Source organism: Hypomesus nipponensis, chromosome 27, assembly GCF_054491055.1.
Source record: "Hypomesus nipponensis isolate SF chromosome 27, ASM5449105v1, whole genome shotgun sequence".
Classification (NCBI taxonomy): Eukaryota; Metazoa; Chordata; class Actinopteri; order Osmeriformes; family Osmeridae; genus Hypomesus; species Hypomesus nipponensis.
In genome coordinates, this window is record NC_140387.1 from 8,928,673 (window position 1) to 8,953,592 (window position 24,920).

General features: G+C 40.2%; 1 protein-coding gene across 9 annotated transcripts in view; it reads left to right on the top strand.

Moving 5' to 3' along the window:
• Positions 1–24,920, top strand: part of nacc2 (NACC family member 2) — a 108,723-nt gene that overhangs the window by 76,492 nt on the left and 7,311 nt on the right. For 4 of the 9 annotated variants that reach the window (XM_084693679.1, XM_084693681.1, XM_084693682.1 and 1 more), the window contains exons 4-7: positions 14,560–14,736; positions 15,214–15,319; positions 15,640–15,737; positions 16,076–16,528. In XM_084693679.1, coding sequence (XP_084549805.1) covers positions 14,560–14,736; positions 15,214–15,319; positions 15,640–15,737; positions 16,076–16,528 — 834 coding nt within the window. Of the gene's footprint in view, positions 1–14,559; positions 14,737–15,213; positions 15,320–15,639; positions 15,738–16,075; positions 22,699–24,920 lie in introns of those variants that run through there. The other 5 variants (XM_084693686.1, XM_084693687.1, XM_084693683.1 and 2 more) reach the window with 4 other exon arrangements.

Consider the following 24,920-nt stretch of genomic DNA (forward strand, 5'->3'; position numbering starts at 1 on the left):
AAAAAGTTTTATTTTTGAACAGTACAGTACTGTCAACGGGCCTGCTCAACCCATTGCAGCACACAAAGTGATGTTCCCAACACGCTCGGCGGGGACCTCAACAATGGTGTGCTGGCCAATTACATTTCTGCCTCGGCGCCTCCTCTTCACCAAGTTGAATCCAACCTCATCAATGAATATGTATTCATGTCTTCATATAGATCATTAGCTGTGTCATGCTCCTGGATCTGCTGGAACAGACGGCATGATAATGCAAGTTACTGTATAGTATGGACACAGATGGGTCAACACAGTGGGGTTCAGTGAGACACATTACAGGTGCAATACATGCATGTGTCAGTGCTGAATGTATGGGGCTTACAAACTCTTGCCGCAACTACACTTGCTTTATCCGCATGGCATTCCTGCGGAGAACACGGTACAGTGTAGAGAGGCTGATGGTCTGAATGTTTCTGAATGTGGCATGGTCAGCCAGGATCCTGGTTTGTATCTGTCTGAGTGTGAGTGTTGTTTTCACGAACCATTTTCACAATGTCAGTCTCCTGTTCGGCTGTGAAAGTGCATGTTCTTCCTCCACGTTGTGATTCTCTTTCAGTCCTGCAAAATACAAATACAGTGAGCACACTGTATTCTATTGATATGCAATATTTCAGTACACAAGGCAAATATAATTCATACCTGTTCTCCATTCTAAAGTTTCTAATGATGGCAGCAACTGTGAAGCGGCTGATATTTGGTTGGACCCTCTGGCCAGCCTTCCTCATGCTCAAACCATGGTTGAGCAAATGGTCAACCACGGTGGCCCAAATCTCATTAGAGATCACCGTTCTCCTTCTTCTTTCTCCTCCTTCTTCTTCGCCTCCTCCTCCTCTTCCTTGTCCTCTTCCTTGTCCTCCTCTTCCTCCTCTCACTCTTATACCTTTTCTTCTCTGGTTGTTGATATGTTCCAAGTTCTCCATTGTTCACCAAACAAAACAGAGGCTCAAGGCCCTTTTTATGCTGCAGTCCTGATCGCAAATTGCTCACCAGACCTGAGTGTTTAGAGATTTGAATATTTGTGTGTTGTAGGTTGATCCTTTGAGACTTTACTTGAGAAGTGTGTGCAACAACTGAACATTGTGTGTAGTGTTGTGACAACAATGTGATGTGTAATTGACATCAGTGTGTAAAAACAAGGAAAGTCAGAGTCTAATGCAGATACGGGTGTGACGTAGTACCAATTGGTCGAGCAAGTGAAGGTTGTGAAAATTGTGCCAAATGTTTTGCTTTTTGTGTTGTAATTACGAAACCTGCAGGTCATCGGGTAAACAGCGCCTTTCTCCGCCCACTATACCGTACATTGCGAGGATTTAAACGCGCAATTGAATGTGCCTCCTTCTCTCTATCATCATGGATCAGCCACCAAAGTCAAAACAGCGATGACAGTTTGAAATGATCCTGATGCCAATATTTGTAATGTAGAGAGGAGTTTAACCACTGCTGGAATGTAAAGTAAACGCTGAGTCGGAGATTTGATGCCTTATCTTTGATTTCTTCCAGTAACTATATTGCATGGCTGCTTAATCTGTAACGCGTAATGATTTCGTGTTTACTCAACTCAAAAAGTGTGATCCTTGTGGCAAAAATCCTTTGGCCTATGTTTTCGTCTTGCTTGGGTTATGGCTTTCATTTCACCAGGAGGCATATGCGTATCCTGGTTTACGCCAGCTTTTTAAAGGCGAATCATTGTCACTGCAAAAAGGAAGCATGCTTTTACGGGCAGTTTCTGTACATGCCGCAGAATATATAATTAGGCACGCTTTACTCATCTCCTCCCATCTCTTTTTGGGAACTCCCATTTTCCCCTTGTCCCTCCCATGAATGCATATGCATGATTCGGAAAAGTGCAATTTGCAGTTCCCGCGACAGTCTGCGCTTTTCCGTCAGTTCGGCATTTTTGTACATACCTCGCCATGCTTTTACGCTCAAATTGCAAAATAAATACGCCTAAAGTGGGCGCAAAAGCGTTAGTACATGAGGCCCCAAGTCTTTTTGTACTGTATCTGGAGGGGCAGTCGCTCTTGCAGTTATACACACAATATATTCAATATGACATAGTAGGTCAATTCTCTAGTTTGTTGAAACAACTGCATTCAGCAGTCAGAATCCTGATAAGATCCTGAAAAGCACATCCTGGTTCTCCGTGCCAGAATTGTAGTCCTCCTCATCCTGGTCTTTGTCATCCGCCCAGTCTGGAATGGGATAGAGATCAGACACCAAATAGCGACCTGTGGCTGCCCTTACGGAAGGAAAATATATTGCAGTATATTGGAAAATATGATGTGATATATTAGGCAATATATGTCCATATATGGGATTTAATAATTATATTGTTCGGAAATACATGGGATAATGTATTGATGATAAATATATTACTAATATATTATAAACTATAATATATATTCATGTAATATATTGCAATATATTGCAGAATACAGCAATGATTGCCGTTTTCCATATATTGCAACATATTCAACATGAATATATAATATATGTGTTTATATATCCCAAAATATATGCAATTTTATATCTATAAATACCACCATAATGTATTCCGATTTATATGGGAAAATGTATTTGTAATATATGTAAATATATAGTGTCACATGTATGTTTAATATATGGTAGAATATATTTGAATTATATGTAAAAAAATATAGCTGCAAACAGCAATGGCGAATTCCTCCTTCAAAATGGCAAAATATTGTAAAATTGACATAATAGATAGTTACACCGGGATTACCCAGAAAACTAGAAACTGTTTTGTAAAAAAAAACCACCAAGGCCTGGAGTTGAACCTGGAACCCTTTGATTACCAGCACAACCTCTCATCCAATTGAACCATTCCAAGATCTAGACTTTGCAGTGTTCAGTTACTGAATAACAAAATAAGACGTTTCTCCTATGGCAATCATAGTCACATTTGGTCCTAGCTCAAACAGCTCTAATTCAGGCATATATAAATAAATGTCAATCTTATGGTATTTACGTTTTTGGGGGCAAATTTTCACTTAGCAGGTGGTACTGTTTGATTCGGGATTCCATTTGAAATACTGCCAATGACAACCTTATTAGAATACCTTGTAGATGGCTGAGTAGTTAGGGAATCAGGCTATTAATCAGAAGGTTGCCGGTTCGATACCCGGAAGCGCAAAAATGAAGCTGTGTCCTTGGGCAAGGCAATTCACCCTACTTTCCTCGGGGTATGTCCCTGTACTTACTGTAACTTACTGTAAGTCACTGGTTAAGATCGTCTACTAAATGTAAATATCACCATATATGTATGTGCATGTTCTCATATATGTACACATGCATTGTACAATATATCTTTTCATATAATTTTACATATATTTAAAACATATTCTACCATATATGAAGCATACATGTGACACTATATCTTTACAAAAATTACCCAGACATTTTCCCATATAAAGCGGCATAGATTATGGTGGTTATTTATGAATACATAATTGCATATAATTTGGGATATATAACCACATATATTATATATTCATGTTCCATATATTGCAATATATGAAAAAACGGCATTCATTGCTGTATTCTGCAATATATTGCAATATATTACATGAATATATATTATAGTTTATAATATATTAGTAATATATTTATCATCAATATATTGTCCAATGTATTTCCATATATAATATATTGGTCAATGTAGTGGAAAATAATATATTAACAATATATTAAAATGTATTTCAAATCATATATTGGTAAATATATTTTCTTTCCGTAAGGGTGGAGGAGAATTCATGTTACTCGGACGTTTCAGCAACCAAAACAACGAAACTTATCAAAGCAGCTACACCGAGTGCACTCTGTTTTGTCTGTTAATTCAGTGTTCTGTCAAGATATCTGGGGCTCTTTAACAAGAGAAGAACTTCTAAACATCAGGACTACAACTCCTGTGGATTTATTTCCCACTTTTATGCTTCCAGCGGATTTAGTGGGAATGGCTGAGTGAACTGATCCCGGACTCTGCGCTACAGCTAGCAGGTTTCAAACTTCTAAGAGCGGAACGTGACTCCCTGCTTTCTGGCAAAACAAAAGGCAGTGGTATTTGTTTTTTTATAAACAGTGGCTGGTGTGAAGATGTGACAGTGATTCTGCAACACTGTTCTCCTGTTCTGGAATCATTTTTTATTAACTGTAAACCTTTTTACTCGCCACGTGAGTTTGCTTCATTCATACTGGTCGGCGTCTACATGCCCCCGCAGGCCATACCAATCGCACCAGGTTGAGCTTCAACAATGACAAACTCAGAAGGCTGAGGCTGGACAAAGAGGTAGCGTTTAGGTGTGGGGACAGGGACATATTCAAGGAGTCAAAAAGCAGGTTTAGCAAGGCGGTGAGACAGGCTAAAAGACTGTACTTGGAGAGACTAGAACATCATTTCTCTGCTAACAACTCTGATTCTGTCTGGAGAGGGCTCAGGCAGATTACCAACTTCAAGCCCAGAGCCCCCCACTCCACTTATGACTCCCACCTGGCCAAAGACCTGAATGAGTTCTACTGTAGATTTGAATGACAATTGGACAGTCCTGAATAACCCTTTTCCACCAATCAGGCCTCCCCCTCCCCCCCTCTACAGTGACAAATTCAGGAGAGAGAAGTGAACAAACTGTTCAAGAGACAGCAGCTGGGCCGAACTCTGTCTCTCCAGCCACCCTCAAGAACTGCGCTGAGCAGCTGTCTCTGGTGTTTACCTACATCTTTAACACCTCCCTGGAGACATGCCATGTGTCAGCCTGTCTCAAGTCCTCCACCATCATCCCTGTGCCCAAAAAGGCAAGGCCAACATGACTTAATGACTACAGACCCGTCGCCCTGACCTCTGTGGTAATGAAGTCTTTTGAGCGCCTGGTGCTGGCACACCTTAAATCCATCATAGACCCTCTACTGGACCCCCTGCAGTTTGCCTACAGAGCCAACAGGTCTGTGAATGATGCAGTTAACATAACCCTCCACTTCACCCTACAGCACCTGGACTCCCCAGCATCCTACGCCAGGATCCTGTTTGTGGACTTCAGCTTTGCCTTCAATACCATCATCCCGCCTTGCTTCAGGCCAAGCTCTCCCAGCTGAGCGTGCCTGATTCCACCTGCAGGTGGATCACAGACTTCCTGTCTAACAGGAAGCAGTGCGTTAAGCTGGGAACACAAGTCTCAGACTCTCGCTCCATCAGCACCGGATCTCCTCAGGGCGTCCTTTCTCCTCAGCTCTTCTCCCTGTACACCAACAGCTGCACCTCCAGTCATCCGTCCGTCAAACTCGTGAAGTTTGCGGACGACACCACCCTCATTGGGCTCATCTCTGGTGGAAACGAGTCTGATTATAGGTGGGAAGCGGACAACCTGGTGACCTGGTGCAGCCAGAACAACCTAGAACTCAATGCTCTCAAGACAGTGGAGATGGTTGTGGACTTCAAGAAGAATACAGTCCCACTCACCCCCATCACCCTGTATGACTCCCCAGTCAACACTGTGGAGTCCTTCCGCTTCCTGGGCACTATCCTCTCCCAGGACCTCAAGTGGGAACTGAACATCAGCTCCATCACCAAGAAAGCACAACAGAGGATGTCCTTCCTGCGGCAGCTGAAGAAATTCAACCTGCCAAAGACAATAATGGTGCACTTCTACACAGCCATCATTGAGTCCATCCTCACCTCCTCCATCACCATCTGGTACACTGCTGCCATTGCCAAGGACAAGAGCAGGCTTCAGCGCATCATCCGCACTGCGGAGAAGGTGATTGGCTCTCACTCCCCTCCGGCAGAAGGCTGCGGTCCATCAGGACCAAAACCTCATGTGTAATCCAAATCCTCATCTTCAGCTGCAAACACATGTGCATACTTCTCCAGAAACAAACCTAGCTGTGCCTTTTGTTCAGATGTACCACCCACACTCACTCTGTCCAGAACTGACTGGGTATTGAATGTCAGACATCAATGGAAATCTGCTCAACATCCACTGAAATTCTTTGAAATTTCACCTCATAAGACTTCACTGTATTTACATGATCTACATTAGCCAGTACACCAAGCCTGGTCCTGGGAAGAAGCCACAAATTGTCCTGAGACATGTTAATGATTTGCACTGGAAAGACATGATGGTCTGAAGTGACTGATGTAGGTAACCCCTTACGGAAAGAAAATATATTTACCAATATATGATTTGAAATACATTTTAATATATTGTTAATATATTATTTTCCACTACATTGACCAATATATTATATATGGAAATACATGGGACAATATATTGATGATAAATATATTACTAATATATTATAAACTATAATATATATTCATGTAATATATTGCAATATATTGCAGAATACAACAATGATTGCCGTTTTCCATATGTTGCAATATATGGAACATGAATATATATAATATATGTGGTTATATATCCCAAAATATATGCAATTATGTATTCATAAATAACCAGCATAATCTATGCCGCTTTATATGGGAAAATGTCTGGGTAATTTTTGTAAAGATATAGTGTCACATGTATGCTTCATATATGGTAGAATATATTTTAAATATATGTAAAATTATATGGAAAGATATATTGTACAATGCATGTGTACATATATGAGAACATGCATACATTTAGTCATTTAGCAGACGATCTTATCCAGTGACTTACAGTAAGTTACAGTAAGTACAGGGACATACCCCGAGGAAAGTAGGGTGAATTGCCTTCCCAAAGGACACAGCTTAATTTTTGCGCTTCCGGGGATCTAACCGGCAAACTTCTGATTAATAGCCTGATTCCCTAACTACTCAGCCATCTACAAGGTATTCTAATAAGGTTGTCAACGGCAGTATTTCAAACGGAATCCCGGGTCAAACAGTACCACCTGCTAAGTGAAAATTTGCCCCAAAAACGTAAATACCATAAGATTGACATTTATTTATATATGCCTGAATTAGAGTTGTTTGAGCTTGGACCAAATGTGACTATGATTGCCATAGGAGAAACGTCTTCTTTTGTTATTTAGTAACTGAACACTGCAGAGTCTAGATCTTGGAATGGCTCAATTGGATGAGAGGTTGTGCTGGTAATTGAAGGGTTCCAGGTTCAACTCCAGACCTTGGTGTTTTTTTTACAAAACAGTTTCTAGTTTTCTGGGTAATCCCGGTGTAACTATCTATTATGTCAAATTTAAAATATTTTGCCATTTTGAAGGAGGAATTCGCCATTACTGCTTGCAGCTATATTTTTTACATATAATTCAAATATATTCTACCATATATTAAACATACATGTGACACTATATATTTACATATATTACAAATACATTTTCCCATATAAATCGGAATACATTATGGTGGTATTTATAGATATAAAATTGCATATATTTTGGGATATATAAACACATATATTATGTATTCATGTTGAATATGTTGCAATATATGGAAAACGGCAATCATTGCTGTATTCTGCAATATATTGCTATATATTACATGAATATATATTATAGTTTATAATATATTTGCAATATATTTATCATCAATACATTATCCCATGTATTTCCGTACAATATAATTATTAAATCCCATATATGGACATATATTGCCTAATATATCACATCATATTTTCCAATATACTGCAATGTATTTTCCTTTCGTAAGGGACACTACCAGTCCACTTGGTAGAGAAGTGCTTACAGGCTCTAAAAGCAGTGAGGATCCATTAGCTGTTACAGTCTTGAGACCTTTTGCCGTGACAGTAGCTACAGATGAGGCTGGACTAAAAACATGTTCTTTCCCTGCAACTCTAGCAAAGGTCTCCTTAGCAACTACCGCCGCTGCTTGCATTTGCTAGAAAACTTCCCTCCAGTCAGGATCCAACAGACCCCCTCCAATAGTATCAAACTCAGCATGCACTATTTTTCTGCATTGGCTAATAGTGTTCATGCCTATCAGTCACCGAAGGTGAGTTCGGATTCTCTTTAACCACCAGAAACCGGAGCTCTCGTCTAAGTGCAGCATCCCTCAATCCCTTAATAAACTGATCCCTAAGGATTACTTTTTGATTAGGGATGGTATCACTAGACTGTTTCACAACATAGCTTAAAATCAGCTCAAAAAGAGTGTTTCTGCTTCTGTCTGTCTACGATTGTAAAAGGCCTGTAAAAGTGGTGAAGCATTGCGTTTTTCTCCACATAGGGGTTTTACGTTGGTTATGGGGCAGTTCTATGGGCGTATGTGAAGCCCTCTGTGACATTCTTGCGTGTAAAAAGGGCAATACAAATACATTTGATTTGATCACTAGCCTGTTGAATGTCATTGTCCATGCACAACCTAACTTCCTCTAAGGCAAAACCTCTAAGGAGAGAGATAACAAAGTCCAGCTGTTCATCTTGAGATTGCTCTCTTGACCTCAATACCCTGTCAACCTCATCAATTAACTCCTCAACCAACCTTCCATCTTCACTTAGCTCCCCACTAAATGCTGGAATGCTACGCTCTCTAGGTACATAAATATATGAGCGAGTAGACCCATTACTGGCTGTAGCTCTACTTGCTACTATCTCATCTCTAAATTTGTTAAGCTCCAGAATTGGACTCCACCATAGGATAGGCTCCACCATAGGATCCTGGTCAGCACCTGCACCATCTATTGTGACATTTAAGATGTTACAATAGATTCAGTTTCAAAGAAAAAAAAGTAGGATACAGCACTGGGTGCAGTCATTTATGAACTCTGCAAGCTTTTTTCTTGCAGCAGGAACCTCCAGGAATCGGAAACACTTCTCGAAAACACTTGGAACAACACCAGTCATCTGCACCCACGCTGGCCACTGGTACCTGACAGCTGCACACCGTAATCACCCTTCTTCAACAGGATAACCACAGTCCTGACCACACTGCTCGCAAATCTTTACCACTACCGCATTGCATAGCCCAAATAAAAAATAGCCCACTCCTGGTACCAAAAGGGTGTAGCCCATATAATTAGGTATTTTAAAAGGGACACAACTTCTCTGGGGTTATTTGTATTATGGATGATGTTGTCGAGAGAGCACATGTCTTCTATCCCTCTTAATTAGCATGGAATGGTTGATAAGTGGCATACCAAACATCCAAAATGAAAAAACAACACAAAACATACAGCAGTGGTCTTCACAAACACTTATAGGCATCCACGCTGTTCTCCCTTTACCTCTGAAATTGGCTGAGGCGTTGACCAGGAAAAGAAAGGAAACTTAGATCTACGCAATTCCTAGAAAGCGCCATCTAGACGACGGAAGTAGAAACCCTTTGAAGTAATAAACCAACTAAAACTAGAGAGGGTACAATTTCTGGGGACATTTCTTGGCAAATTGTGGGGTGTGCTTGCGTCAGTTGCAGATGTGTATGTTTCCAGGCTGTGAAAATGTAACCCACTGTACAACAGTTCAGGGACATGAGGTTGATTTGACAGGGACATCAATAGCTAATGCAAGTGGGCACATTTTCTTTTTTTTGATCTTCGTGTAGTATTGTCTTTATGTTTCCGTCAAAATAAGATTAATAAGATTGGTAGGCCTATCATTTAGAAACTATCTTTAGTTTTGTATTGTTTTCTTAGCCTACCTCAATTCTGAACGCTTATTGCATTGCTTTTAATATTCACAAGGTTTTTGTGACTCTTTATTGAAATGGCAATGCATTCGTCAAATGGCAATCCAATGTGCGAATGTGTGTGTGTGCGTGCTGCAGTGGCTATTTGGCCAGCTCAGAAGAGTGTGCTGACATGGAATTCTGCAGGCATCGGTTTGTGTTTTGGGTTAACCCTTGTGTTCTCTTCGGGTCATTCTGACCCATCAGTCATTGTGACCCACCGTCGTTTGCAACAACTTTACCGCATATAAAAACAAAATGAAGCATTTTCTTTTAACCGTTGGGCTGTCTCAGACCCCCCACATTGCGAAGTTTAAAATAAAATTATTTTTATTTGCTTTTGTATTGGGTAAACACAACAATGGTTCGTTATGAACCTTTTGGTCATGTGACCCGAAGGCAGCACAAGGGTTAAACACTTTTACAAGCATTGATTGGGATACTGCGTTAATGTTTTACGGGATTATCAGTCTAAATGAATGCACTGACAAATAAAGTAAATTGTTAAAACTCAAACTTTAGATTTTACTGGGGCACAGCAGATTTATACTGGGGCACATGCCCCAGTAAAAATGGGTCTAGCAACACCCCTGGTTGAATGATTGTTTTATTATGTTAGCTTTGAGTAGATACTAGGGGTGCAGAACCAAACCGAAAAAAAAGATTATTGTTCAACACACACACCATGGCCATTTTACATGTTTCGGATCTACAAGAAAACACAACCTAACACCCTTTGTCCTTCCCCTTTCCCGGAGAGTACCTGTCCAATGAGCTGTCAGTATATCAATGACGAGTCATGTACCGCAAGGAACTGGAGAGAGGCAAATCATATGAAGCTAGGCAAGATAAGAATGTGTGGAGAATGGAGATGGCATGTGGAGGCGAAAGGTTAGTGTTTGGGGATGTACCATCGTCTTTTAAGTCACCTCTGTGGTAACATTTTGGGTTTAGTTGTTGACTACAATAGCAATGGAGTCAAGGTCATCAGTAAACAAGGCATTGCTTGACATGTGTAAAGTATGATAATGGTTATATATCTAACATGATGGGCATCTACGCCGGCATCACCCAAACATAGCCCTGGCCGGAACGAGAAAAAGAGTTGGACTTGACAGGGAAGAAACAACAAACTCTCCTCCCCACTGCCTTTCAAAAGACATTTCAGACAAATTAAGGAAAAACTAACATTGAATAATTTTTATGTTTGCTTTAAATAGCCTGAGTAACATTTGCTCTAGAAATAATGTTGATTTCATATGTTATCAAATCTCTGGATGTAAGAATGTTATTCATGCAAAGAAAATACAGAGAGAACACTGAAATGGTAATGTTTTTTTCTTCCCCCTAATGTGCTAAACAAACCGAACCGAAACTGAAACTGTGACCCATACAAACCAAACCGTGGGCTTGTTGAATTGTTGCACCCCTAGTAGATACCAATAATGACTTGGTTATCTTTCAGGAAGAAGGAGTAGTTACTAGAATCAGGATGACAGTAAACACAACATTAAAACAAAGTAACAAACATTACACAAATATCCCTCTCATAATTCTCCACCTTCTACTTTTGTGGTAAAGGTGAACTCTTGAAGAACTTTCCTTAAGAGTTCTGGGCAAGGTATGTTCTTTGTTCAAATTGCTAACACAAATGGAGAGCACACATGGTTGCTGGAGACATGGCATCTCAAGGATGCCCTTTGAAGCTTGCAAGCTAGTAGGAGGGCCTCACATGCAGAGGAAGAGGCTCCCCCCCAACTCTGTGGTTCCTTTGCGTCGGCATTTGATGGGTAATCAGCATACTGAGGGTGTTAAGAGGACTGATTAGGTTTGTCTGATGTGGTCGGATCAGACTCTACAGGTGTGACAGGATGTTGGCTCCATGTGGTCTGGCTGACCTCGCTACACAGGTGTGATTTTGAAGAAGAATAAAAAAAATACTGGGCCATAAAATCTAGAAAGCAACAATGTCACATGGTCCTTGAAATGTAGCCTTAGGAGTGTGGTCCTGAAACTGCAGCCTCCGGTATTGCAGAAACATGGTACTCATAACATCTTTTGTGACCATCGTATTCTGTGAATGAAGTTCACTGTTCGCTGTTGTCACTATGCAGCTTGAAACACACTACTAAACAAACAACTACACTACATGTGACAAGCAGATTACATAAATTTATTTCTAAACAAACATTCTGCACAGCTTTCACCTTCATTTTCTTACAGTCTGACCTTACGCCGTTTGCGTAGCAAACTCGTCTGTTGTGTCCTCTCATTTTGTGAAAATGAACATTGTGTGATAAACGCTGCCCTCAATTAAACGACGTCCACCAAACAAAAAAAATAAAACGGTTATGAAGCTGTGGCTCGCGGAAAAATTCAACCAGCTGCCAAAACGATCGCTGCAGAGCACGAGCCGATCGCGTTGCTTTGCAGCGCCTCGCAGCCTGTGTGGCCGGTCCAATTTGATAACATGTGCGCCGAACAGAAAAGGGCTGCGCTTCCAAGCACTTTGCAGCTAATCGCGGCACTTCGCAGCTAATGTGTCCCAGGCGTGAGGGCGGCTTTAGTCGACATTGATGGAAAACCCCACTGATATGTGACAGGTTAGGGTTGTGGTTGTCATTTGAATGTTTTGTCTTTTGAAGCATCTCCAAACCATAATTTAACACATAAATCGTTTTTATCATCTTAAATGTGTGATGGACGCCTAACAGCGGCCCACACAGGGACTTAAGTATCCTTATTTTCTTTATGCGCATGTTAACATTCAGTAACACTATACAACTGTATTCACATAAATGACACGTCACATTTGTTCCTTAGTTCTCATGTCATCTTCATTGCCTTTGGTTTAATATATCTTTGTCAGTTTAGCTTTAGCATTTTTGTTACCTCTTTGTTTGACCATCATGAGGGCAGCATGGCTGCCGTGTCCCAGTAAAGGGTGTCCACTGGAAAACATGATGCTTAAATGGAGTTCCAGAGTGGATGGGAAGATCTCATCCCTGTCTGGGCTGTAGGGGTGTTTGCTCCAATTTTGCTCCGATTATTAAGTGGGAGGATGTATGGCGTCCCCTCCCTATATTTATTGTGGCAGCCCAGGCTTATATAACTGTGAGAGGAGCAAGCAGAGGGGAGAGAGGAAGAACCAACCTAGAAGGAAAACCTCTGTGCATATGAAGCATTGGTTGGTTCTCATGTATTGGTTTTATCAGAGAATGTCTAATATAGAGAGAACTGCCACTCTCTGGAAACTTCCGGGTTCTGAACTGGTTGAAGTTCCATGTGAGGGCGCTAACGAGCGAGTGCAGAATGAATGGAGGTCTTTGGAGCTATACCCCTCAAAATCCACTTTTCTCAGGATATAATTTTTTGTCTAGTAATTTGAATTCTGAATTCGAAAGGGGAGGCTAAAAAAATACACACTGCTGGCTGTTAAAAATGTTTTAAGTCGCCTTTCTGTTCTAAAAAGCTTTCGAAAATGTAATTTACGTCTTACACATCGTACGACCAGAGCTACTGCTTTACGGCAAGCTCTGGTCACTTACTTTTTTCTCTCAGGGCATCGACAACACAGCTTACAGGTTAGGCTCTTCCTGTCAATACGCATGCTAGAAAGAGTTTTGGCTTCCTAATGTTGTTGCTAATGTTGCTAATGCTCTGACATTCTTATTCCGCTTCGGATGCCATCAAGCAAGAGCTCTGGTCGTATCGGTCCTTCACTAACTAATCAGCATTCATTAGCAGAATGCTAGCGTGTTATTGGCAACAACGACTCACCCTGTAAGACATCAAAAGGACATAAGTACTCGTTCATTCAACTTTCGACCTATAATCCATGTTGAACATGCAAAAACTACAATCAAATCTGAGATTTCTGAACGACAATCAGGCAAAAGAGACAAATTTAGACGTTTAGCTCCATAGACTCCCATTCAACATGCACTCGCTCGCGATCACTCCCAGTGGAACTGCAACCAAATTCGGTACAATGGGGCTTAATAGGGAGTGGCAAGGCTCTCCTTAAACAGGCTCTGGTTTTATCTTCACTACTCAGTTTTATTTACTTTGCCCATGTGTTCCATCCGTTCAAATGTAATTAATAAACCCCTGAATATTTTGCACCCTACTCAGTTCTTGTGTGCCTTCTTGGTCATGCCCTCACAAATGTTTGTTCTGATTTTAGGATGCTTGTCATCATAAAAAAATAGTCAACAATGTTTATTGATATTAATTTACATGTTCTTAAATATTACAAAATAATTTACTTAAGGCTTGCATACATATTTGTGTTATAAGGATAATAACTCTCAGTCCCTGAAGATGCTGATGCAGCACTTCTGCTCATCTGAGACCTCTCTGTATCTCTCTAATAATTCCTAAAGGCCCGTTCACACGAAGGAAGATAACAAATACTATAGCTATAACAATATATTTATGTATTTGCATCCACACCAACCTTGACAATTAGCTTCTCGTAATGTTATCTTCCATTTCAAATGTCCAGGCGCACATAAACTACAAGTTTTAAAGTTCATCAGCTGGAAAAAATCAGTTTGAAAGTGATCCCAACTATATAATTCTGCTATAGATAGTTATTGTTATCGTTCTTGGTGTGAATTGGCCTTTACTCTTCCTCAAGTGTTTAGAAACTCCCATTGGGAAGTGTGTATTGGATAGACTAGAGCAGTTATTATATGCACTGTTATTAAGTCTCTTTGGAAATATTAAATATAATTTGCCAAATCAATAAATGTAAATGTGTAAAATCTGGTATAATGCAACCAAGTAAGCGGTCAACAATGAAAAAAGAGACTTTCAGATGCAACCCAAATGTGATTCACATCAGGCATGAAAGTTATTCTGCCTGCTGTCCTCCCCAGCCCAGGACAAGCCGGAGATGGCATCCATGCCCCTGGCCCTGGAGAACCGCTCCTGTGTGCTGATCCGCAGGGACCTGGTAGCACTGCCCGCCAGCCTAATCAGCCAGATAGGGTACCGCTGCCACCCCAAACTTTACACAGAGGGAGATCCTGGGGAGAAGCTGGAGTTGGTGGGAGGTAGGTTAGCAGCATGATAGGGGTTCCCAGACATGGAAGAGAGATCGCTTCTCAATGTCTACAAAACTGGTTGAACCAAGTCTTGTGGATTCAAAGATATATTACAATATGTAAATACAATCAAATGAAAGATAAGAAATTACATTTGAGATTAAAGAGATAAAAGGTAAACATGAAAAGTGGGAATCAGATTAAATATTTGATCGGATATGAAGATGTTAAAAGGATGTCCGAGACAGAATAATTTTACCATCCTGTGAAAAAACCAAAGCATGTACAAGGTGAAAAGGTAAATAGCCAGGCAGCAATATCTATTGTAAAATTTATGAACAGGGTTTCAAAAAAGTCAGCAATTAGTTCGTAAAGTAACATTTTATTAAATAGAGTATCCTGTAAATGTGATGAGACGAGTGAGGCTATGATGATATTTCTTATATTGAGGTGTTTTGTAATTTTCTCTCTCTCTTTCCATCACAGGAACATCTGTGTTCATGACACGGGGCCAGTTGATGAACTGTCACCTGTGTGCTGGTATTAAGCACAAAGTCCTGCTGCGTCGCCTGCTTGCCACCTTCTTCGACAGGTACAGTAAGAGAGGATACTCAGAAGAAAAAAGAAAATTGACTGAGCAGGATTTCAAGGTTGTTTGAGACTAACAGTTTGACTGTCCTGAGTGTCCTCTACCCAAAGGCTTTGCTTAATCTCATAGTTCAATACAAGCCCTCATCATGAAATATGTATTTCTTCTGGGGCTGTAATTACAACTTGAAGCACTTCAATGACAACTTCCACAACTATTCTGTGGGCTTGTTTTTCATAGTGCTTCTTTGCTCCATTCTGTGCTATTTAATTCCAAACCAGTTCCTCATGCTGCCTTCTGGTGGCTTTCTTGTGTATTTGTAGGAACACATTGGCAAACAGTTGTGGAACAGGCATTCGATCCTCAACCAGCGACCCGAGTAGGAAACCTCTCGACAGTCGGGTACTCAATGCTGTCAAACGTAAGTCAACACTGCTAACAGGCAGCCTTTTTTACACTGCTGAGCTGATTAGAGCAGAGCTGATCCATGCCAGTGTGACTGCTTGCATATCCCAACAGTCTGTAGTTGCTGTGCTGGAATGGGATTTAGAGTTCATGTTGAGTGACATTAAATACTAAATTATTACTAAATTAGATACTAAGATTTTGCAATATCTATTTAATATCTAAATACATGTTTTAGCTCAAAGAGCTTATCATATTGCTTATCATATTTTCCATCTCTATTTGTTGATTCTTCCTTGTATCTGCCTCTGTGTCTATTGTTTTCCATCCCCCCAATCCCCACGCCATCACCAGTTTATTGTCAGAACTTTGCTCCAAACTTTAAAGAAAGTGAGATGAACGTCATTGCTGCCGACATGTGTACCAATGCGCGGCGTGTCCGCAAGCGCTGGCTACCCAAGATAAAGTCCATGCTTCCCGATGGCATGGAGGTCTACCGAGCCGGGATGGGGGTAGGGGCCGGGGTGGGCCTGGGTCTAGCCTTGGGAGTCTCCCAAGCTGGAGTAGCACACCCCTTTGAGTCCCTGACCCCCTCTGGCCTAGCTCTGGAGCAAAGGCTGTTCCAGGAGAGAAAAGACCCACTCAGGACTCATCTTCTGTCGGGTGAAGGTAGCCCAGGGTCTGGGGTTCCTGGAGGTGAGGGCGAGTCTGAGATGGTGGGTCAGGAGGAGCAGGAGGAAGAGGAGGATGAGGCAGGGTTGGAGGCTGTGGACGGGACATTGAGGGCAGTGGCTTTGATTCCAGGAGGTGAGGCTGGGCACAACACATCCCCAGTACAAGAAGGGGAGGAGTTTGCAGAGGGCCTAAGAAATAATGAACAGTGAATGCAATCAATTTTTTTGTTGTATCATACTTTCACTTACTCACTCTTTAACCTCTCCTTTTCTCTGCACTTTCCAAAGGGAATTTCTTCGCACAATATGCAATGCTCGCAAAAATTTAAGAACTGTAAGAATGCCACATTCACATACAGTACACACATAAACATGCACACACACACATCAAATTTTAACAACAAATGAACAGACAGGCATAGAAGATAGGATGTAAATGTTTAAATTTCATACCCTTGTCCTGTCTTGGTAACTATGATGTACACCGTGGTAACAGTTACTTTTTGCCTACTCTCTGGAGAGTGGTGTCAATAGATAGGAATTGGTCAAATGATATGCCCCTTTCTAGGAAAGCGGCCCAGCTTCTGAAAATAATGACTGTAACCTTGAAAAGACCCTACTGGTTCTGTGGCCAACTGAACTTGTAGTTCCCTGAAGAAGTGATATGGTAGCATGAGACTAGCCCACTCTGTAAGACATGTCACACATTTACTTTAAATGTTAAATTAAATTGTGTGCATAGGGTACCCTATTAATTTAATAACTTTTACATGGAGACAAAAACAGCATGTGATACTTTAATGATAGAGTAAAGGTAGGATACTATCATCTAATAGCTTGAGGATAATATTCAATATGAAAATATGAAGGACTTTTTGTCTGTTAATGGTTTACCCTCACGACATGTTGAATTAGATCATCAATGTGAAGCCTGTGCCACACACACACTTGCACGCACACACACACACCTTATGGTCTTAACCCCAGTATCCATGAGTCTGAGACAAGACAGCTAATTGTGCTAGCTATACTTTGCATACTTTAATAGAACAGACCATAATACACGCTTGTAATACAGGCTTAGAATGGCATAAATTATAGAAACATAAACAAGAACATATAAACACAAAGCTTGCATGCAAAATTAAAATAGATAATAGCACCAGAGAAAACAATGTGTCACTAATAAAGGTGCATCCAGAAGAGAAACAGTTCCCGTTGACAGAAGATACATCACTTTACATACATATGTGACCCTGAGAAGCCAGGAATGACCTGATTATCACAGGTTTGACCAGTTTAAGAGTTTAACCCAAGTTTGACCTGAGATTTGTCCTTGCCAAGATCTAATATTTACCATCAGTTTTAACTGGCTTTGTCTTAATATAGAGGATACAAGATACAGTACACTGAAAATGGGAGTACTAAACAGATACCATGCGTAGTAGTGTACACTACCAAGTGTTGTAAGTGAAAAGCACTGTTTCACTACATCTCCATGGAAGAACAGGCACAAAGAACTACAGCACCCATCTTTGTTGGGGAGTTTGGGGGGTCATGCAGGGTGAATAACTGACACAAATGTTTTGCTGGCTTGTTGCTTTATCCCTTGATGAGGTTAAGGAGTGAGGATGGCTATATGGAATTTGAAAAGTTACATAAGAATGCCCCCTTTTCTGCTAGTATTTGTCCATTCTCACTCCAATCTTGTTGATAGGTTAAGAGGGGTAGGGTGGATAAATATAGCTACCAAAATTCAAGGATAAATGTCTACCTGATCAAAGCTTCAAATCTGGTTCAAATCTTTTTGGTTAAAATGAAAGTGGAGGGCACCCAGAAATATAAACTACGAAATATTTAAGACAATGATTTTAACCCTTGCTTTAAAATTATGTTAACTGCTTGCTGGATATGGAGGTTGGTTGAGTAAATATGGATAGTCTGGTTGAATGATGCAAACAACATGTACTCAGCTGATTTAAGTCTAAGAGGACTTTTTCATTAACATTTTCATTTGACTGTGCACTACAAGACCTGATATAAAAAATCTAAAATGCTCAACTGACTTGATCTAACAATATAGATACAGTACCCCCCACCCCCCCAATTTTTTGTACATATATATATGTGTGTGTGTGCTGTATATACGCAAATTTAAAGGGTGGGCCAGTTTTGTTATTTTAATGTCTGTATGCTATGTGTGCGGTGTATGTTTTTTGGGGGGAACCTTAAAGATGGTCCTGTTTCTGTGATAAGGAGCACAGGGTTGAAATTGCACTATAGGTAAAGAGAAAAATGTTTACAGGAGTCTTTCTTGGAGAAATGTGATATGCTATGGAAAGTTGGGCCGGGAGAGGGTGGGGTTACAGGTCTTGTATTGTGGGTGAATGTGTATTGTAACACTTCCAATACTCTGTAGGGTACAGTTGGGAACCCTATTTGGGACAAGATAAAACGCTTTTTTTTTTTTTAGCTGATGAAACACAGTACTGTTTCATCAATGCAGGCTGGAGAGTAATGTTGATGCCTTTTTTTGTGACAGTACGATGTGGTGTACAATGTGGTCTTATCATGTGTGACTGAAGCTTGAGTGATCTCAAGCACTGAGAAGGGCTGTAACTTTGAATGGGTCTTTAATGTGATTTATTATATCCACTAATCTGCCAAATATACAAATAATTCTAGACTAGCCAGATATGTGGGCTGAAATAGGTTGTGCACCTTATCTTATTCTACTCATATTTAAACAAGAAACCTGCTCTCATACCTTTTAGAATGAGTGAACATGTTTCTCAATAGAAATATTTAAATATCTGTCAGAAAACGTTAAATTAGGACCTATACATCAGTTTTTAAGTAAATGATGTATTAAATGTTCTTGTAGACAGGCAATAACAAAAACGTGACATTGATGAGATGATGGGCTAGTTTAAATGTAGTTCATTTGGGTTGAAGTACAAAGGATAGGAAGTGTTTAGGTTTCACCTGTTGTGATGATATGTGGGGTGAGATAAGTGCCTTAATCGAGACTGCAGGGTGTGAGAATGTTCTAAACACTGTTTGTATTATTCTGTCATTGACAACTAAATGGTATTAGAGTTATAAGAGTTGTTGTATTCTAATGGTTGTTTTTCAAAGCTATTTGTTGCATAGTTTTATGCTAAGAGGTAATGATAAATACTGAGATTTCAATGGTAGACTATGGCAATGACTTTGACTAAGGCTGGGATATGGGAATTTATTTTAACTTTACGGCAGCTGTAGGCAAAACGTGAAGAGAAGCAAGTCGGATCGTAACTAACTATTTATCAATTTGAGAACATACTGTATACTGTTTATGTATGCATGGGCACGCTTGTAGAAGTCTAGGGATTCTCACAGACACCAACGAGCGGTATATTAACATGCACTATGTTGTTACATACTCTTAAGTTAATATATCAGTCTATTCCACTGGTTGACCATGGTATAGACAATCTGTGACTGACAAGGCAATTGAATTGTAGAGTGAAACAAAAATATAATGTAGACTATACCCATATGATTACTTCCAAGTCAGACTCAATCAAACCTGCTCACACACAGCATGTAAACTAGAACAATTTAAGTTTAGCCTTGGAGTAAAATACTGGAGTTTGTGCTCATCCATAGGAACTCATTTATGTAAATATTCTTGGTTCATTGCCTTGTTAATTATTTTGACAAGCTTGGATCAAATTAGATTTCTGCTTGTCTTATTGCTTCTTCTGTAACTGGTCTACCCACAAAAAGTTTAAGAAAACTACCCTCATAAACAATTTACTCTCTCCCATTTATGTTTCATTGGGTGTAGTTGGAAACTGATAATATGTTGCACCAGAAACTCAGAGAAACTCAGAGAATGTCATGGCTAACCTTAAAGAGAATGAGCACTGTTTGTGGTGGCTGCATAAAAGCAACATTTCCCAGTATGTGAATATTAAGATGTACTATTTGAATAATGCTTACTTTATTGCAAAACAACTAGAAGCACTATATTAAATACAAATTATCATCAATTGCTATATAAAATCATCACTTCAACTATATGCGACATGAGCAAGAGAACATGTGGGATTGTGTTGGGTTTGTCAGCCTTCCAAGTTCTCAATTCACTATCCCCACAGTACAGTGAGCTGCTTGGTGGTGTGTTCTCACAAGTAACTGCTTTGTTGGCGGTTTATCCATTTCCACACTATTTGGTTGTAACACCCATGTTGTTGTGGCTTTCGGCCCTAAAGGATCAACCAATTTGAGCAAATCCCTCACAAAATCCCCAATTCTGTGTTTCTTCATAGAGTCAGTCGAGATAACAAGAAGCTTTTATTTAATGAAATACCTGTAATATAATGCATGCTCAATTTCAAAAATCCGGTAGTCCAATCCATGGAAGTGTCTGACCTTGAAATCTCTACCATCCATTTTATTTCAAATGTATAGCTCTTTGCTATGAACCGCTATTAGGAGTGTGCAATCCTGCTGTGAGTGAGTATCCATTTTGTGTACTTCTTTATACCGTAAAGAGCCTCTTTCTGACGGTTTACATTAACCCACCCAGCTCACGGCATTATAAACACGACAGTTAGGTTGTTATAACCGTGTGAGACTTATGAAGACTGACTACTGCGTAATGTACATGCATGTGAACACTTGGCAGTCTTGGAATATAACTGCACTATTTGTTTGTATGTCTTTAGATGTAATGCCAGCACTTTAGATATTTAGAAGAAAACTAATCTATGAACATTTTCTAATGGTTGGACTAAAGATGAAAAGAACAACCTTTAAAGCCATGTGCTCAGAGCGCTGACAATCAGAATGGGAATAGAACCAAGTGCACTATGGGAGATCTATTATGAATTGCTGGGCTCCTGCAACTTCCTGCCTTGTTGTTTTCAGCTTTGCTATTGGTTGCTCCAGACCGGGGGCTTGTGAATGTGACTAAGTCAATGCCAGCCAAGAGTCACCTTAGTACTAATCTCCACCTTTCAAAGGCTTGACTAAGAGCCCTCTTCAGCATTGTTTTAGGGTCAGAGATGTTTTGAACTGTTCAATGGTTAGGATGGGGGTAGCCTAAACTGATCATAGAGCAGCAGCAGGCTTCTCTTTGGTATAACAGTGTAGTTTGATGGCTTCAGAATCTGTTATTACGGGTGAATTCAGAATAGAAAAGACAAAATATTTTTTCATCATACAGTAGTGACAAATACACACACATGCAGGGAGTGGCAACACTGGGAACACACAGGCATGCAGGAGTGTCCACTGTAGAAATGTGTTTTCTGCATTTTTCCCCATCCTTGCTGTCCTTCCTCCAAGGGCAGCTAGGAGCAGTGGGAAGCCCTATCAAGCGACGCATGGGGACCAAATCCGTGTGCTCATGCCCCATGTCTTGGTCAGGGATATGGCAGAAGAGCCATCTCTAATGTTTTCCATGTTTTTGTTTTGGGGTTCTTTGTGGAAATGCAAACTTCACACAGAGGTCCAGGAGATAGCTCACCTGAGCACCAACAAGCATGGGGAAAACATGTCCCATTGTCCCATGCAGGGATAGAACCCAGGACTTTCTTGCTGTGAGACGGCAGTACAAAGCACCATGCCACGTTTACACCAGAACCTCTTTTTTAAGTTAAACTCTTATGGTTAATACTCTCACATGGATTAACTAATAGATCCTGGTCCTGATTCTGACTAATATGTGCATACATATATTTTGGGTTATTTGGTGGTAAATTATGGCTTTAGTGGTTATAAACATGCCCTTTAGGTTTACTCTGACTCATCATATGGAGAGGTTGTGAATATTAATTGGCTGTAGTACTTCCAATGTTTCTGAAAGCAGCAAACTGACTATTAATGTTAAATCCCCAACCCACTTTTCACCAGAAAGCATTTCATGAAAACAAAAAGGGGCGGGTTTAGTCTGGAATTGGGATGTTTGGTTACTCTTTAAAGTAACCCTCAAGGTTTGACTTTATTCAGTACCCATACCTATCACCTTGTGATCTGGGACAAGAGTTGGAAGGACATTGGGTTTTTGGGCTCTGTGACTGCTTTGTACTTTTAAATAGAAAATTACAAAAATGTGTATGCACCTTCTGACTCAAGTACCAATAATACAAGTGAAACGCAAGATACCACTTTTGATGTTGCATTAATTGTCAATTATCTTCATTCCCATTATTTCCTTCCATTTAGTTGACATTGTGTAGTTCAAAAGTAACAGATTTCTTTCAAATACAATACTGAAATGTATGCTTTCTAATAAAACTCCTTACTTCATTACATTATCGGTATGTCGTATTATTTATATCTTATTGATGTTTCTGCATGTAATTTAGTCAGCCAAATCCACTAAAATGTTGTAGTATATAATCTATATTAGGAGATAAATTGGAAGATGAATAAATTGGAAATTAATTTTAATATTAGTATGTTATAGCCTGTATTATTGTAGGCTATTGATATGATTAATAAACAATAAATATGTTTTATTGTGAAATGAGTTTTTTAATTGAGTATGCAATCAATTGTAATGCAGTTTCAGTACACACAAAACATTTTAATAAGATATGTTTTAGTTTTAGTAGTTGTCATAAATGATTTAGCAACTAGAGAAAAGTGTATAAATAGAGTCATCTGAATTTGACTGAGTGGCCTTGGTAATGCTCCCATTATAAACCAAAGAAGAAGAAAAAGAAGAAATCTTAATGGAAGCAAGGGGTTTGGTATGTAAAAATGATGGTGATGCTACTCGTCAGGATGTAATCGGGGGCTCGTCGTCATGCCTAGACTTAACACCGGTTTCTGACTCTGGCAGCTGGAAGTGAAAGGAGGATTTTATCTGAGTCTACCATTGGGAGTGATCATTTTCCTATGCTATCGGTTCTGTCTGGTCTGGTAGAAAGAGTGGGCGATAAGGTTGTGGATCATTGGTGTTTGGGCAGGGCTAACTGGAACCTCTGTCAATATCTCGGTGATACCTCCAGTTCTGCTGTTGCTGTGGATGATGCTGTGGAGGAGTATAATTAATCTTTGATAGTTGTTATGGTGTCAGTTGCTGTTGAGACTATTCATGTTGGAACGTCCTGGGGAGATGGTCGCAAAGCTGTCCCATGGAGGACGGAAGAATGCTCTACTGCTATCCGCAACCACAATATGGCTTTCACAGCCTTGAGAAGAGCAAGGTCTTCTTTAGATGTTGAAGGCTATCAACATAAAAGGGCGATGGCAAGAACATAGTGATGGGTTGTTTGCGAACGAGTCAGCTGAAAGAGCCTCTTGTACAATGGGAGCTGGCTTGCATATCAGAAGAGCCGGGTCTATATATATACACACTGCTTCAGGGTGCACTTCAGGGTGCTCCAGTGTGGCTGGAGAGTCCAGCCCAGCTGCTTTGCTCTGGGCTTGTAGTTGGTGATCTGCCTGAGCCCTCTCCAGACAGAAGCAGAGTCGTTAGCTGAGAGGGTATGTTATGTCATGTATCTCTCAGATGGGTTTATGGAGATTGTCCTAGGACTCTTTAATAAAGTGTGGCTGGAGGGTTGATTACTGTTGGACTGGAAGAGTGCAGTTGTACTTCTGTTTGTTAAACCAGGAAAGGACCCCTCCTCTGCGGTTAGTTATCGATAGTTATCGGCCCATTGCCCTTACATCTAACCTTTGTAAATCAATGACAAAATGCTGGTAGGTAGGTTGATGTTTTGTCTGGAAAGCAGGGGGCTTGTTAAAACATGTCAGAGTGGATTAGGGGGGGGAACGTAGGGGTCGTTCTACACTGGATGCACTTGTTGTCAGGGTTGTGGACTTGTTTTGGCCACTAGAGGTCTCCGATAGTTAGTTTTTTCATCGGTTATTAGGTTAAATCGTTTTCACCTGTGCCTTGTTTCTGCTCCCTGTAGGTGTACTTAAGTCAACATGTTTCTCAGTTGTTTGCTTTGTGTTTCAAGTGCCAGGACCAACATATTAGGAACTTACTTACAGTCGATTGTCGATGCGTCTGTTTTATGCAGAACTAGTTTCTTCAGAGCGTAATAGGATTTTGGTCGCGAGTGGTGCCAGGGTTCGACACATGTTCGTTCCACACCAATGAGGTAGCTGCTTTTTGTCAACAGAATGGCAAGATATCGGCTCCCATGGTTAGATAGGGTAGTGACAATACCCCCAAAAAATGTTGATACCCCTACCGGAGGTAGAACTAAACCCAACAATGTTTTTCATAATCTCTAAGGTCTCCCATAAATGAAATGGATTCTTGGCAAAAAATATTTTACTGCTAAGACTGTTAAATTAACAGATATTGTTATACACCCCAAAACCAAGAAAGGACTAAAATATAGCCTGTCCGTATGGGAGTATAGGCATATAAACTAATGCTGATCAATCACACAAGCTCTGAGAGCTTTGAAACTTGGCATGCTTGTAGTTAAGAAGTTGCTTTACCTGCTAGAAAAGACTGGATGTGAATATATTGATGTATAGAATAAATAAAGACATATAAACACATA